We start from the raw sequence: 17207 nt of genomic DNA, 5'->3' as shown, positions 1-17207 counted from the left end.
AACGCCCTCACTCTCCACCTGCCGGCACGAGTGCTTCCTCCCTAAACAACGCCAGAGGCCAGGCCGCAGGGCTCACAGAATCATCCCGGGTCTCCAGACCCCCGGGAACCCTGCCTGCCTCTGCAGGGCGTCTGGGAAGGCAGCCCACCGCTCGCCGAGCTGGGGGGGGGGGTCGGAATTCTGGGAGGTCCCCAAGGAGAGATCCTTCCCTGGCTTAGGTGGCTCAACCTGCATGTGGACGTGCAGGAAAGGGACAGAGGAAGGAAACAGACGTGCAGACGTGAACCGAGGGTCACCTATTTGGAGAAGGTAAGGTGAGCAGGGGCGGGGGGGTGGCGCCCCCGACTCTGTGCTGTGCTTCACACTCAGCCCAGCGGTGACAGCAGGGTCCCAGGGACGGCCCCACGTCGCCAGGGTCTCACGGGCTGGGGCCGAGACTGGCAGGTGGCCCTGCAAGTTTCTGATGGCAGGGGGGGAACGTGGGGAAGCCCTCCTATTAAAGAGGCAGATGGGGGGGGAAGGGTCTTCCCCAACCCCACGGTGGGGAGAGGGAGGGACTCTGGAAAGCGGGCAAGGCCAGCACACCCAAAGGTCACCCACACATGCGTCTCCCAAGTCACGGTAACCTAGGTCTGAGTTTGTACCGGGGAAACACAGCAGGGAGACGCGACGATACAGCATCCAAGCTACAGGGGCCCTTGTGGCCCCCTCTGAGGGGACGTCATATCAAAGCAAAGGAAGCCTGGACGGCCGGGAGTCGGCAGGTCCTCCGTTTCTCGGGAAGGCGCCAGGCCATCTACTGTGGAGATGGTGGCCCTGGACCTTATCGAGCAGAATCTTATCCCCCAACTACTCTGAAAAGCGGGGGCTTTTCTGCCTCAGTCCCGCTGCGGGGCGAAGCAGGCTGTGACGTAACAGCGAATGAAGCAACTAACCAACACACCAAATAACCGCGTGTTTCCTGAGTCAAGCGCCACTGTTGCCGCGGCGCCAGCGCGTGTGCTGCCTTTGTGCCCGTCCCTTCAGGCTCTGCTTTAGGACCGGCCTCTACAAGGGGCCCGCTGCTCCTGACGCTGGCGGCGACCCTCCCCGCCCAAGCCGACAGCACGGGCCCTGCCTCCTTCCAACTCTGACCCCAGGGGCCTCCACACACTGCACTGTGCCCACCCTCAACCCGCCCCGACCCCATCCCACCGCCCAGCAGGGCCCTCCCCCCACCCCACCCCCACCTGGGACCCATCCTGGACAGACCCCGGTGTGTGCTCATGGGAACAGCACTGACTTCACTCTGGGAGCTCCCCACCCCACCCCAGTGGCATCCCACACTACGAGCTGGCCTGGCCTTCGAGCTGCTCACGGTCTCCTGAGTACCCTCCTGCAGAGGCCCGGGCTGCCACCAGCTCTGCTCCCGGGCACATTCACTCCCACTGCTGTGTGCGACGCTGGGCTCCACGCCCTGCAGGCTGACTCCAACATGGGAGACGGACTTGCCCCTGGGCGGTACCAGGAGACTGAGCCCAGAGACCCCGCGCATCCTCAGGAACCCAGAGCCCGTCCCCCCGTGCCCCGCCCAGGATGCATCCCCACTGCCCCCTGCACACCTCTCCCCATCACACACAGTGCTGCCTCCCAGGTGCCTGCCGGTCCTCCCTTTGCCTCCCCAAATCCCGGGATCAGATACCGGGTGGCTTAGGGACCTGCTGTAGCGCACAGGGAACTCTACTCAGGACTCTGTAATGGCCTAGATGGGAAAAGAACCTAAAAAAGAGTGGACATATGTGTATGCATAACTGATTCACTTTGCTGCACACCTGAAACTAACACAATATTGTAAATCAACTCTACTCCAATAAAAATTTTTTTAAAAAATCAAAGTTAAAAAAAAGAAAAAGAAACCAGGTGGCCAACTCTTAGCTCAGTAACAACCAATCCACCGCCCTGCCCCCATCACTAGAAAAATGCAGTTTATCCAACCAAACACGGGCCCTCTGCCGTTCACCAGGGGCCAGAGATGATTCTGTCCAAGCAAAGTGGAGCCCTTCTCTACTCCACTGGTCCTGGGGCCCTAGGGCTGCCCTTCACCTCGAGAACCCAAAACGGGCCTCCTGGCCTGGCTCTCCAGGGGACTGCCACACACTGCTTCCTGTCACCTTGAGGCCACCCCCATCGCTTCATCAGTGGCTCCCCAGAGGCTCGGTGCCTCCGAGCACTGCACCCCAACCTGCTCACCTCAGGTGTGGGAACTGGCCTGGAGAAGGAAAAGGGCTGTGGCCACGACCCGGGCCAGGAACATCCAGACCCTAATATCTAGATAGAGGGAGGGACCATATGCTGCAGACATGCCCGCCAAGTGCAGGCCACACATCCTCATAGCAACGCATGCCTCATAGCAACAGTATCACAGGCTGACGGGCGTCAAGAACAGGCTCTGCGGCAGGCACTGCGTCCGCTGTCAACTCACTAAATCCTCACGACAACCCGGGGTGGGCACAGCTCCACGTCCGTAATCCCTAATCCAAACCTTGGCCGCTGTGTTTCGGGAGTTTTTGGATTTGAGGAACACACTCGTGTTTCCACAGCAGAGGTACACGTAGTCCCAGGAAGTGAGATTAAACTTAATGACAACCAGCCTCATATCGAAATGAGTTTTGATGCCAAAAGCCTAAGAAAACCTTCCTTTTTTCAACTTTTGGATTTAGGAATTATGGACCACGGTTTGTGCGTAGACGTAATCCTCACTTCACACGGACGGAAACCAAAATCCATGTGTTGGCAACAGCCCTAACCCTGGTATCTGTGAATGTGACTGTATTTGGAAATAGGGCCTTTAAGGACGTAATTCAGTTAAAATGAGGGCATTAGAGCGGAACCTCATCCAGTATGACTGGTGTCCTTACGAGAAGAGGGAATCTGGAAGCAGAGGGAAGACGGTGTGAGGACACCAGGGGAATGGCCGTCTACCAGCCGAGGGGAGAGGCCTCAGAGGAAACCAACCCTGCTGACACCTTGATCTCGGACTTCCGGCCTCCAGAGCTGTGAGCCAATCAATCTCTGCTGTTTAAGCTGCCCAGTCAGTGGTACTTTGTTCCACAGCCTGAGCTGACTGGTACCCTGGGTGGGGCGGCAGCTCAGAGGAGGAGCCAGGGGCCTCCCTGGCAGCCAGGCCGGCCTCACCTCCAGACAGATGACGGAGCCCTGGTGCTCCTGGAACACACGCAGCTGCTGCCCACTCAGGATGTCCCAGGCTCGGACGGTGGCATCTGTGCTTCCAGTGAAGGCCGTGCGGCCAGGTGTGGCCAGCACCAGGCAGAGCACGGCACCTGTGTGGCCCCGCAGTGTCTGGTGGCAGCAGCCACTGGCCACCTGCCAGACCTTGGCCGTGCCATCCGTGCTGCCCGTCACCAGGAGCCCCCTGGCCACGGCCTCCTCCGTGCACGGAGCCCCAGGGAGGTCCTGGGGGGCAGAGTAGGCTAGAGTCAGCACACAGTTGCGGTGGCCCCGGAACTCCCGGGCCACCTGCCCCTTGTCCACACTCCAGGCTCGAGCTGTCCGGTCGTAGGAGCTGCTGAAGAGCTGGTTGTTGGCGACCAGGATCCTGGTGGCAAGAGGGGAAGGGTCAGGGGTCAGAGCGCGCAGGGCTGCCCGGCAGGCTGGCGTCTTATGTGTTCAACGAGCCCAGGTGATGGGTGAGAAGAATGAATGGTCCCAGTGACTGGGAGCCCCGAGTCTGAGAAAATCTCAAGGCTGAGGAATCTGAGGCCCCCTGCAGCAGGGGAACAGTGAGGGAGCCAGGAGAGCCCACGAGGGGGCGGTGGGGCGGGGTGGGGGGGGAGCAGAGCCTGCCAAACAGTAACTATTCATGACTCCTATTCTCATTTTGATGTATGCTAAGACTTTCTCTGCAGAAAATACACATCTGTCTCTAGCATAGAACTCTGTGTATAACTTCAAAGGGCATGAGGGTGGACCCTAATTTACACACCACCCCCAAAGGGCTGCGGGCTGAACCTGGAATGGGGCGTGTCGTCTGTGTGGCCACAGAGGGGTCAGGACCCCCATCTCAGTCTCAGAGGCACCCCTCTTTTAAAAGGTCTTGCCTGGGAGCCTAGCACGGGCAGGAGGAAAGATGGACACGGAACAGAGCAGACCTTCCTTCCGCGGCCTCTCACCTCTGGGCGGTTCTCACTTCCCGCAAGTCATTAAGGATGCAGCACAAGAAACGCACACTTTCTACTGATGGCTTCTTCCCTAATGCCAGGAGGTACGGTATTCACCACATGTGTGTTTCTAAAGGGAAGTGTCGACCTGGTGCCTCGGGTGATGCTCTGGGGGCCCGAGTCCTGCTGGGTGTGGCCTGTGACGGCAGGGACGCCAGGCCGGGCCGGTGCCCCCAGAAGCTCACACACCTGGCCTGGCTCTGAAAACACGAGAAGTGTAGCCCATGTTCTCACCTCAGGGCCATCACGCATTTGTGAGCAGTTACTTAATAATGCAAATATGCGCCCAGAGATGTTTAGAACAGCCAACTGCTCAAAAGCAGTGTGTGTGTGTGTGTGTGTGTGTGTGTGCGCGCGCGCGCGCACGCACGTGTGTGTGCATGAGCGCATATGTGTACTTGTGTGGGAACATGTGTGCACTCGGGAGAGTCTACACCCGGCAGAGCATCATTTCTAGCCTTAATTGTCCAGATTTACTTTTGAGGAGCCACTGATTCGTTTCCAGGTACAACCGGAGGGCCGGCTGGTCACCTGAGATGTGGCTTTCTTCCACCCACTCCATCCTCTGTCAGTCCTTCCGGCCGCTCACAGCCTCACTAGAGGAGGCGCCCCAGGCCCACACTTCTCCTCAGTCACAAACTTCTTTCTCAAGAAAGAGTGTGGAAGAGGCCAGCAAGAGCTGAAATACGGGTCCCAGTTCCAGCCCTCCTCCACCCCGGCCTGCGTGGTGCTGGCTGGTCTCCCAGGACCCCGGGCCTCGCCTGCTCTATCTAAGGGGTGTAGGGGGGATAAAAGCTCAGCTGCAGGAGGCGGGGGCTGGGGCAGAGCTCTATGGGGTCCCCACTGGGGTCCTTCCCCACTCAGAACCATCGAGCCAACATGACCCTTGTGCCTCTCTGCTCAGCGATGCTCCCCTGTTCCCACCCTGTGGGAGCACCGTTCCGTCTACAGGCAGCTGGTGCTCCGGGCAGTTAATGATCGGGCTGACCCACCGCTTCCACCCACCGTGTGCTGGAACATTAGGCCGGACGGGTCCCACCTGGACCCAGGCTCCACAAAGCTCACACTGCCAGTATCCCCTCTGGCTGAGAACATCCTTCCGTCCCTGCCCCCTACCCCGCCAACGCCCGCCTGCACTGGGCCCTTTCCCTGCTTAGTTTGCTGCCCGGGCAGCTGCCCTTCCTGGCCAGTGAGGTCACGAGGGCCCCGGTGCCCAGACGCCTGCTCATACCGGGCACTCCCTCAGGAGTTTGCGACGGGCCCCAAGTTGCAGAGATAGTGTCCAATTGATCTGATCACCAAGGAATTTCCATGGCTCAGCTCAGACCCAAACTCAATACATTTTGCAAAAATTCAAACCTCCATGAGAAGGAGGGTCTGGGGTATCTTCAACAGCAACAGGGAAAGGAGAGGTTTAAAAACACCCTTGACTCCCTCTTCAGAACAATCCCCATTCTGCCCCTCCTCCGAGCCCACAGTCCACCATCAGGTACCAATTAAGCCATTTCCTGTGGAATTTGTTCCCTCGGTGGGAGCTGTAGCCTCCAACCCCTTTCCCTGCACCCAGCTGGGGGCAGCTGTCCTGCCAGGGCCATGGGAGGGCTTTCAGGCTCTGGTCTAAGTGTTGGTGGTGCCTCCCTGCCCCACCTCCGCCTCCCAGCCCCCCAGCCTGCAGCCCTGGGCAGTTAGCGCTTGCTGCGCTGGGGACACTGCTGTCCTTCCACTGCTGTTGCTCCAGACCACCTCCCCGCATGTCCACACGTGTTCCCCAGGGAAGCTAAGTTCCTCCAGGGCAGGGGCCCCACAGCCTACATCTCTGTCCCCTGGGACTCGGCCGGGTACCATGAGGAGAGGCCCAGTCCTCCCCGCCTGGCAGGCACACCGACCTGTTCACAATGGACGTGTGTCCCCGGAACACCTGCAGACACTGCCCGGTCAGCACGTCCCACTTCCTGATGGTGCAGTCAGCACTGCACGTGAAGGCGGCTTCGTCCTCCAGCTGGCAGAAGGTCACATAGCTTTCGTGCCCTGCAGATGAGCGCGGGAGACGTGAGCACAGCAGGGCATGCCAGCTCCCGTTTTTCTTTGAGAATGTTTGAGATGGGGAGGAAGGGAAGAAAGCAGGGGGTGGCGAGTGTTTGCAGCAAGTCCAGTAGTGACTAGCGTGTTGAAATGATGCTTTAAGTCTGGGAGAATCTCAGGAATCGTGGGGGCCAGGAGCAATTCAGGGGGCAATTAGCCTGCCCTGGAATCCTTCCTCCCTCCTCTCCTTCCCTCCCCCTTCTTAGTCATCTCCTTTTAGTCGTCTTCAAACTTTTCAGCTGTTTGTATTCACCCAGTCATTCAACAAACCCCATGTTACACAGGCAGGAAGTACAGAGGCCAAGGGCATGGTCTTCGGAACCAGAATGCCTGGGCTAGAAGCCTGGTGCTGCTACTGGCTGCCCATGGGCAACTTATTTCACCTCTCTGTGCCTCGATTTCCTCACCTGAAATGGGGAGAGTGACAATGCCTATCTCACGGTGTTCCTGTGCTGGCTGTGTAAACGCGAGGCGTGAGCTGTTCTTACATTTGGGGACAGACACTGTGGTAGGCAGAATTCTGGCCCCGAAGAGAGCAGGTCCTAATTGCTGGAACCTAGAAATGTTACCTTTCTTGGAAGAAGACACATTTATAGATGCAATTAATTAAGGATCTTGAGACGGGGAGATTGTCCTGGATATCAGGGTGGGCCCTACACACCATCACAAGCATCCTTATAAGAAGGAGGCAGAGGGACTTCCCTGGTGGTCCAGCGGTTAAGACTCCATGTTCCCAGTGCAGGGGGCCCAGGTTCGACCCCTGGTCAGGGAACTGGATCCTGCATGTCGCAACTAAGAGCCCACATGCTGCAACTAAAGATCCCGCATGCCGCAACTAAAGATCCCTCATGCCACACCTAAGACCCGGCACAGCCAAATAAATAAATAAATAAATAAATACACACATAGAGGAGGCAGAGGGAGATCTGAGGACACAGAGAAGGCACCATGAAGAGAGAGCAGAGATTTGCAGGTGCTGGCCCTGAAGATGGAAGTGATGCGGCCACAAGCCAAGGGGTGCAGCAGCCATCAGAAGCTGGAAAGGCAACGGCATTCTCCCCTACAGGTTGCAGAAGGAACCCAGCCCTGCCAACCCCTTGATTTCATCCCAGTGACACTGATTTTGGACCTCTGGCCTCCAGACTTGTGCCGGAATAAACTTGTTTTAAGGAAACCCAGTGTGATCATCGGTCACAGCGGCTGCCGGACACAAATACAGAAACAGACATAATTAAAACACATTCCCTGCCTTCAAACAGAGCAGCCAGCCCAGAAGGAGGGACAGTCAGTCGAGCTTGATACGTGCTGGGACACAGCGTGACGAGGGTCGACAGAGCAGAAGCCTGGGTGTGGCAGGCAAGGAAGGGTCTACGCAGTACCCGTGTCTGTCGGGAGAAGAGGAAGAGCATCTGGGAGAGAAGCTAGCACACAGCAAAGCAGGAGGGGCCCCTGGGGCCAGAATTCAGGCATTTGGCAGAAAGGGTGGATTAAGTAGACACAGTGCGGGCGGAGGTCTGGGACGGAGGGAGGGCCCCGCAGTCTGGGGTCTCGGCCAAGTGCACCTGGTCATCCTCTTAACGGGGCAGTTGTCAGATCTTTTGACTCTCACCCTGGCTGTGGGGTCAATGTTTACCACTCGACCGTGATTAAGCAGCCCAGGAATCCTCCATCCTTGGACACAGTAGGGCCTGTTTTTCAGGTAAAAGTGTTTCCATCTCAGATATAAGCACTTCCAACAGCAAACTGAAGCTGACTCTACTGGAGAAGAATTCAGGGACCAGAAAATCAACGGAAGCAAAGGAATGTTAGACCCAAGAGCCATTTCACAGACGAGGAGACTGATGAATTCAAATAATAACGCATGGGAGCGTCATATTTATTACTTTAAGGATTTCGATCAGATTTTAAAATTTCATCTAGATGTCTGGTATCTTGTAGACAGGGATTTAGAATCTCCTGGGTAGTTTCAAGCTGATTCACACTTACTTTTTTTTTTTTTTGGCCCTGGGGTCAAGCTTAGTTTCTCTTGGAAGAACCCAACTTCCTGAGTTCTAAGAAACAGAATTTTTTTTTAAAGTAAGAAAGAAACGTTTTCCCGTCTTCTTGGATAGCACATACCAGGCCTCTAGGAAAACAACATTTGCGTAAATTAAGTAAACACGGGAAGAGGCTGCAGACTGTTTCCCTCAAAGTGCGCATCAGTTTAAAAGTCGAGGGCAGGGCTTCCCTGATGGCGCAGTGGTTGAGAGTCCGCCTGCCGATGCAGGGGACACGGGTTCGAGCCCCGGTCCAGGAAGATCCCACATGCCGCAGAGCGGCTGGGCCCGTGAGCCATGGCTGCTGAGCCTGCACGTCTGGAGCCTGTGCTCCGCAACGGGAGAGGCCACGACAGTGAGAGGCCCGCGTACCGCAAACAAACAAACAAACAAAAAGTCGAGGGCAAATGTGTTTGGCAAAACACAGCCCAGCTTTTTGCCAATCCCAAAATGTTTATAAAATATTTGAGGATTCTCAACGAGCTTTCCCCGAGACCAGATCAGCCATCAGGAGGGGTCGGGAGGGCTCAGCACCATGAGGAGTCCCCAGTGCTAACCAAGGCCAGGAGAGGCTCCCTCAGGGTGTCACTCCCATTCCAGCTCCTTCCGTCCCATCTCAGCAGCATCTGACAGCAGGAAGGCAGAGCGTCATGTGAACCCGTCAACCAGGCCAAGAAAAACACTGAAAATCCAACCGTGGCACCTAGACTCAGTGAAACTGCAGTCATTAACCAAGACTGTGAGAGTGGGACAGCTTTTCTGATACGTAGAAGTAAAAAAACGGATATATACACTGATTGCAAATCAACAAAAATATAAACAGACTTGAAGAAAAGAGGTGATAATAAAAAGAAGTTTTTCAATGTAAAAAAACTCATCCCCGAAGCTGGGCCAGGCTGACCCTCCGCCCCCTCAGGGGACTGGCCAAGCTGGCGGGGGTCCTTGCATCGATCAAGGCTCTCCCCCGCACAAGCCCCTTCTCCAGCACAAGACGCCCATCTCACATCTGACAACCCAAGGAAGCGATCCGGGCTCAGAGCCCTTGCAGCACAGGGGCCCTGGGGGCTGCGGAGCGCGCCCCTGACTATAATCCACAGACCAACGACAGGGCTCCACCGCCCCGGCAGGATCACCAGGGGTGGAGGAGTGAGGGCTCGGAGAAGGGAGGGCCCATCATGTCTCCAGGGACCACAGCGCCTCGGCCACAAGCTGTTGGAATTGCGCAGAATAAGCAAGAAAGCCAAACTAAAAATAAATATTTTTGAAGGGATATAGAATGCAGATAAAATGCGGTTATTATGTTCAAAAGAATATGCTGAGGCTCAGGGTTTCCTGCCAAGGTAGCCGCCCCCGTCTCCCGGCTTGCACGCCCCTGGACTTGCCGGAGGTTTAGAGTCCAAGTGCCCCCTCCCCATGCAGCAGCAGCTCGCCACGCTGGAGACCAGGGTCTGCAGGGGCAGAGGGGCCTGGAGTGGGCACGGCCCAGCTGAACACGCCTTCAACTCAGCATGAAAAGCGGGGCCTCCTCTCGCCCTGCTGCCCCTGGAGTCTTTCGTCTGCCCCCGTGGGTCCTCGTCTTCTCCAGCCTGTGCCCTGCAGCGCCCCCCAGCCGCTGTGGGCTCCCGGTCTCCTCTGCTGCCCCCAGGGTTCTGACAGTCGGGAGCCCCAGGAGGGGTCTCTAGTTCGGGACGCGCTGGCCGAGGCCCTCAAACCACGGTCACGCCTCCCCAGAGGGAGCCCCCTCCCCAGCCGTTTCCAGGCGGCAGTGACCGCTCCCACCCTCCGTCCTTCAGGCCTGGGGATGGTGACAGTTCCTCTGGTACTCGCCGTAAGTACAGCGGTTCCCCACACTCTGCCCACATTTTACAAGCGTCCCTTTATTAGACTCTCCTTGAATTACCATTCTGAGGTGCCAGTTGTTTCCTGCCGTTGTCTGAGCACGGGAGCCCTGGCTGGAATGGACGGGGTCTGACAAAGCCACTGAGGACGCAGGCTTGGGCCACCCGCCCCCGAGCTCCCAGCCCGGGCTGATGCTCTGCTCACTGCTGCCGCCGCAGGGCCTGTCCTCAGCCCAGCTTCACCCGCTCCACAACCTTGACCAAACTCTCTCCGGCCTCCATCCCCATTCTCCTAAATCCGCACCCACAGGGGAGCTCACCTGCCCCAGACTGTGGTCTCCACAGAGCTTTAGAGTGAATTGCCAGTATGGGCCTCCTGCACATCCGTACTTAAAACAAACTGTTTTTTTTTTTTTTTTTTTTTTTGCGGTACGCAGGCCTCTCACTGCTGTGGCCTCTCCCGTTGCGGAGCACAGGCTCCGGACGCGCAGGCTCAGCGGCCATGGCTCACAGGCCCAGCCGCTCCGCGGCATGTGGGATCTTCCCAGACCGGGGCACGAACCTGTGTCCCCTGCATCGGCAGGCAGACTCCCAACCACTGCGCCACCAGGGAAGCCCAAAACAAACTGTTTTTTGATGGAATTTTTCCTTGACCAGGACAAAGTTAATAACGATTTGTTTATGTCTGAGAGCCTTCCCTGTGCTCCCACGTGCCCGTTTAAAAATATGTATGAGATGATTCAGCAATCCCACTTCTGGGTATATACCCAAAAGAATGGAAAGCAGGGACTGGAAGAGATATTTGCACACCCATGTTCACAGCAGCGTCACTCACAATGGTCAGGAAGTGGAAGCAGCCCGTGTCCGCCGACGGGTGATGGATAAAGAAGACGCATGAGATCCACATGGCAGAACAGCCTTCGGCTTTCAAAAGGAAGGACACTGTGGCCCGTGCTACAACCTTAGGGACATTGTGCTGAGTGAAATGAGCCAGTCCCCAAAAGACAACTAATATTTGATTCCACTTACACAAGGCACCCAGAGGAGTCAGGTTCCTAGAGGCAGAAAGTAGAACAGTGGGTGCCAGGGGCTGGGGGAGGGAGGAATTAGGTTATTGTTCAGAGGGGACGGTTTCAGTTTTTTTTTTTTTGCGGTACGTGGGCCTCTCACTGCTGTGGCCTCTCCCGTTGCGGAGCACAGGCTCCAGATGCACAGGCTCAGCGGCCATGGCTCACGGGCCCAGCCGCTCCGCGGCATGTGGGATCTTCCTGGACCGGGGCACGAACCCGTGTCCCCTGCATCGGCAGGCAGACTCCCAACCACTGCGCCACAGGGAAGCCCCTGGTTTCAGTTTTACAAGAGGAAAAAATCCTGGAGGTGATGGTGGTGATGGCTGCACAACATTTTGAGCGTTTAATGTCTCTGAACTGTATATTAAAAATGGCTAAGATGGTGAATATTATGCTGTGTGTTTTTTATAACAATTAAAAATTGTCTCAGTTCCAGGTCCTCCTGGGCCAAGAGGTGAACCCTGACTACCCCAGCCCACCAAGTTCCTGCTCTTCTGAAGTGCACACAGACCTTAGTTAAGCAGTCGTTCTCTCAATCCAATCTGCAAATTCCCTGGGGCGGGATCTGAGACTCTTGCACCTTTGAATCCGACACAGGCACCCAGCACAGTCAAGCCAATAGGCAGGTGAGGGGGAAAGGGCTCTGGACCCAGAGGGAGGAGCGCAGAGGGCTGGCAAGCCTCAGTTTCCTCATCTACAAAACGGGATGATAAAGAGTTGTGGGAGGCAAATGACCAAGAGCTTTGGAGCTGGCATGGCACAGTGCCAAGGGGTGCTGTGACTCACTTTGGGCATGAAGGATAAGACAGCAAATACAATGAGCTAGGAACTCTTTATTAACTGGCTTGATGCCCACCATGACCTTATGAGACTAGGTTCCTCTTGTTATCACCCCCAATTCACAGATAAAGAAACTGAGGCACGGGACTTCCCTGGTGGTCCAGTGGGTAAGACTCCACGCTCCCAGTGTGGGAGACCCGGGTTCGATCCCTGCTCGGGGAACTAGATCCCACATGCATGCCGCAACTAAGAAGCCCTCACGCTGCAACTGAGGATCCCACGTGCAGCAATGAAGATCCCGTGTGCCGCAACTAAGACTTGGCGCAGCCAAAATAAATAAATAAATAGGGCTTCCCTGGTGGTGCAGTGTTCAAGAATCCACCTGCCAATGCAGGGGACATGGGTTCGAGCCCTGGTCTGGGAAGATCTGGGAAGATCCTCTGGCCCCCAACTGTTTCTGCACCGTGAGCTCGTCTGCAGAAGGAAAACGCATGGCAGGAGCTGCCAACCCAGGCCGCTCTGCCCGAGAAATCCAGGCCTGACCCACCAATAGGCTCTCCTTTGAAGCCTTCTGTGGGCCCCAAGCTATGCAAGGAGCTGGCACTCACCCCGAGGTGGCAGTGTCTACGATGGCAGTGGAAAGAGCCTGGATTTGGAGTCAGGAGACCTGCAGGGTCTGCCGCTGATCAGCCGTGTGGCCCCGGGGGAGCACAGCTTCCCTGCAACTCTGTCCTGCCCAGAGCAGGGGCCACACGGTGGGCGAGAAGCCTCTCTGCCGCCGACCAGCCGCAAGACCCTGGACAAGCCCTGCAACCACACTATGCTTGGGGCGTGCTGACAACAGCACCTGCCTCACGATGTGAGTGTCTAGGAGACACTTAGAATACGCTGCATGTTGGCAAACATCTGCGTCTCCTGTTCTCATCTGTAAACTGGTGTTGTCACAGCAGCACTCTTCACAATAGCCAAGACATGGAAGCTACCTGAACGTCCACCGACAGATGAATGGATGAAGGAGATGTGGTGCGTACACACACACACACACACACACACACACACACAATGGAATACTACTCAGCCATCAAAAAGAATGAAATAATGCCATTTGCAGCAACATGGATGGACCTAGACATTACCATACTAAGCGAAGTGAGTCAGAAAGAGAAAGACAAATACCGTATGATATCACTTATAGGTGGAATCTCAAATACGATACAAATCAACATATCTACAAAACAAAAACAGACTCACAGACATAGAGAACAGACTTGTGGTTGCCAGGGGTGGGGAGGGAAGGAATGGGAGCTTGGGATTCGCAGAGGCAAACTATTATATATAGAATGGATAAACAACAAGGTCCTACTGTATAGCACAGGGAACTATATTCAATATTCTGTGACAAACCCTAATGGAAAAGAATATGGAAAAGAATATATATAAATATATATGTATAACTGAGCCACTTTGCTGTACAGAAGAAATTAATACAACATTGTAAGTCAACTATACTTCAATAAAATTTTAAAAATAAATAAATAAACTGCTGTCAATTGTTATTTTATTTTATTTTTTTTTTTGGCCGTGCCACGCAGCTTGTCTTAGTTCCCCAACCAGGGACTGAACCCAGACCCTCAGCAGTGAAAGCGCAGAGTCCTAACCACTGGACTGCCAGGGAAGTCCCTAAACTGCTGTCAATTCTATCCACCTCACAGTTGCAAGGGTTAATAACATAAGAAATATGTACTTAGAAAGGTATTTATAAAATACAGGGCACTAAAATGTCAAGACATTTTTATTAATATTTCACTCATACAAAAAAAATCCTATGGACTTCCCTGGTGGCGCAGTGGTTAAGAATCCACCTGCCAATGCAGGGGACACGAGTTTGATCCCTGGTCCGGGAAGATCCCACACGCCACAGAGCAACTAAGCCCGTGTGCCACAACTACTCAACCCGTGCGCCACAGCTACTGAAGCCTGCGCACCTAGAGCCTGAGCTCTGCAACAAGAGAAGCCACCGCAATGAGAAGCCCGCGCACCGCAATGAAGAGTAGCCCCTGCTCGCCACAACTAGAGAAATCCCGCGTGCGGCAACAAAGACCCAACGCAGCCAAAAAAAAAAAAATCCCACAGAGGAGCAGTTGGCAGGTCCTTGCTTACCATGGGGGCCACACAAGGATTATGACACACCCAAAATGACTCTCTCACAAGTCTATTAGTGCAATTTCAGGATAAGCAAAGGTTACTTTTGTCCCCTCTGTCCTTGACAATTCTTAAAGTGCAAACCCTTATAAAAGAAACGACCCTGTCAGCAGTTTTTCCGTTTGATAGCGTTTTCCCATGGAGTGGGAAGGCCTCCAACTAGGGCAACAGAGGGTCCAGCGTGGCCTTGCTAGGAAGCAGGTTCTGGTGTCCTGTGGGGACGAGCCGCTGTGAGGGTCACTAAAGTGGGTGTGAAGGGGACTTGCCAGGCACAGAGCCGGGTGAGGATGGCAGGGCAGGGCTGGGCAGGACTGTGGGCCCTGGGGGCGGAGCCAGGTGCCCACGAGGCCAGAACCACCCTGGAAAGGACTGGAGCTTCCTGAGGCAGAAACTGGCCTACAAACGGGGCTCCCACGAGGGGTCCCAGGCCCAGGGCTCCCCGGGCCAGCCGATCAGCAGAGTCACCTCACAGCTTGTTAGAAATGCCAATTCTGGAGTCCTACCCCCAAAGGCTCAGTGAAATCCAGACCTAGGAACCTGCATCTCTGAAAGCCCTCCAGACACTCTTCTCATGTTTGGAAAGCAATACACACTGGATTTAAATTTTCTAACAGATCTATGCCTTGACAATGTGTGTGACTATCTGTGCGTGGGGGCCAACTCCCCATTATCTACACCAGCTCCCAAATAGCAGGCAGTCCAAAATGCATCCCTACTGAGTTCTGATGTAAAACCAACAGGGTGCGACTTCCTTAGCGGTTCAGTGGTTAAGATCTACCTGACAAAGTAGGGGACACGGGGTCGAGCCCTGGTCTGGGAAGATCCCACATGACGGGGAGCAACTAAGCCCGCGCGCCACAACTACTGAAGCCCGCATGCCACAACTACTGAAGCCTGCACACCTAAAGCCCGTGCTCCGCAACAAGAGAAGCCATCGCAATGAGAAGCCTGTGCACTGCAACGAAGAGTAGCACCCGCTCGCCGCAACTAGAGAAAGCCCGCGCACAGCAGTGAAGACCCAACGCAGCCAAAAAATAAATAAATAAAGAATAAAAATAAAACCAACAGGGTGGGACTTCCCTAGCGGTCCAGTGGTTAAGACTCTGCGCTTCCACTGCAGGGGGCACAGGTTCGCTCCTCGGTCGGGGGGTGGAACTAAGATCCCACGAGCCTCTTGGCCCAGCCAAAGATAAATAAATAAATAAATGAAATGAAATGAAAAAAAGAAACCCAGCAGGGTCAGGATCCGCCAACACGGAAGCTAACTTACTCCCTGTGCCTAGATGAGCCAGGAGGCCTGGGGCAGGCCACCCAGGATTTGCTGATTATGGTGGAAAAACCAACAGTGAAAAATAACTGTGCACACAGTGCAGGCAGCCTGGTGCTTCCACAAGGGGCTATAGGAGCCACTCAGACAACAGAGGGACCTCACACTCCCGTGCTGCAGGCGTGTGACAGGGACCCGAGGTAAGAAAAACGTCCACCTCCCCTTGAGTAAGCCACAGATATAAATCGGTGTGGGGAGACTGGTAGGGCTCTTTCGTAAAACAATATTTACGCCTATGTGTACCTCCTGCTATTTCATGGAGTTTCCAAACATGCCAAATTGCGGGTGAAATGAGGCAGTGAGAGAGCAGGGCAGGGGGGTCGAATGAGGGAGGGGGTTTTCGACTCTGCCCCACCATGGGCTGTGTAAACCGCTGGAGAACTACTTAACTCCGTGCCTCAGTTTCCCTGACTGCACGAGTGGTGGGAAAACAGTACCACACCACGCGGAGTGCACTCCATAGTGCCCAGGCCGATTAACAAGCCACCGTTGTGACTACAAAGGCCCCGAGAGAGGAAATGTTCAGCCAAAGGTCATAAGGCCAGTGAGAGACGAGGGAAGCTGAAAGGGGCAGAGCTGCGGTTTTTTTTTGTTAAAACTGCCGTGATGGAAGGGATTTCACCCAGCGGTTGACAGGTGATCTGCGCCCTCGCAGCCTCGCCCCTCGGCTCGTATCGCAGCCCCCTCTGCACTCCCACACCACCCAGCGCGATGGGCGCGGGCTGGACTTGGGGGAAGGGGTCTGCGGACAAAAGCGCCCAGGTCTGAGGCAGGCGAGCGGCAGAGAGGAGGACAGAGAGAGAGGTCGGAGGACGCGGCCAAGCGGGTCTACCTTGCAGGAGGGCGCAGCACTGGCCGTCCGCGGTGCTCCAGAGTCGGGCCGTGCCGTCCTCGCTGCCCGTCAGCAGGCGCTGCCCGTCGGGGCTCAGACTGAGCCAGTTGATGCCCCCGCGGTGGTCCGCGCAGACCCTCAGGGCAGACCCTCCGCCCCCCATCCCGCCGGTCGGGCGGCGGACTTAGGAGGAGGCTGCGCCCCGCTAGGGAGGGGCGCCCGGGTATCCTCGCCGCGGCTCCCTGTGGCTGCGTCCCGCGGTCATCGCGGGGCCCCCGGCTCCTGCGGAAGCACGCGGCGCGGGTGAAGCGCCGAACGCTCGCTCCCGTGCGTCCACCCGGCCTCCCGGCCCGCGGAGGCGGCGGGGGCTGCGCTGCGCTGGGCGGCCCACTCGGGACTCCCGGTCCCCGGGTGCAGCAGTCGCAGCCCCACCGGCGCGGAACGCCTCCCTTGCCCGCGCCCCCAGGGAAGACCCGCACCCCACCTGAGCAGAGGCGTCCCGGGGAGCGCGGGAAAGCCCGGACCTCTTCTCGGGGCGCCGGGGACGGGGAGAACACGGGAAGCGGAGCGCCCCGCGTACGCTCCCCGGCCCGCTCCGCGCGCTCCGGGCGGCCGAGGCGAACAATACAGTTCAGCCTGGCTCCTCCTCAGAGACCACCCCTCAACCTGTCCCCTCCCACTTTCCTGGCCTGCGCTCCCGCCCCCGCCCCCGTCCCCGCCCTCACCCTCTCGGGACAGACCTCAGCCCGCGGTCCCCGCGCCCGCCCCTGGGACGCCGCGGACCGCTCGGCGTGCGACGGTTCCGGCTGCCCGGCCTGCGCCT

The 17207-nt window shown here is 56.4% G+C and overlaps 1 protein-coding gene across 1 annotated transcript in view; it reads right to left on the bottom strand.

Annotated features, from left to right (window-relative positions):
* Window positions 1–16644, bottom strand: part of WDR86 (WD repeat domain 86) — a 37112-nt gene extending 20468 nt beyond the window's left edge. The window contains exons 1-3 of the mRNA XM_022577459.3: window positions 16385–16644; window positions 6104–6245; window positions 3175–3595 (exon numbers count right to left, since the gene is read on the bottom strand). Of these exons, the coding sequence (XP_022433167.1) occupies window positions 3175–3595; window positions 6104–6245; window positions 16385–16547 (726 nt within the window). The 5' untranslated portion in view covers window positions 16548–16644. The remainder of the gene's footprint in view (window positions 1–3174; window positions 3596–6103; window positions 6246–16384) is intronic.
* Window positions 16645–17207: the final 563 nt, after the last annotated feature.

Source organism: Delphinapterus leucas, chromosome 9 (assembly GCF_059928025.1).
Source record: "Delphinapterus leucas isolate spDelLeu-1000000601 "Yukka" chromosome 9, BTC_Dleu_Yukka2, whole genome shotgun sequence".
Classification (NCBI taxonomy): Eukaryota; Metazoa; Chordata; class Mammalia; order Artiodactyla; family Monodontidae; genus Delphinapterus; species Delphinapterus leucas.
Note: the sequence above shows the minus strand (reverse complement) of the source record. Positions and strands in the feature narration are given on the sequence as shown.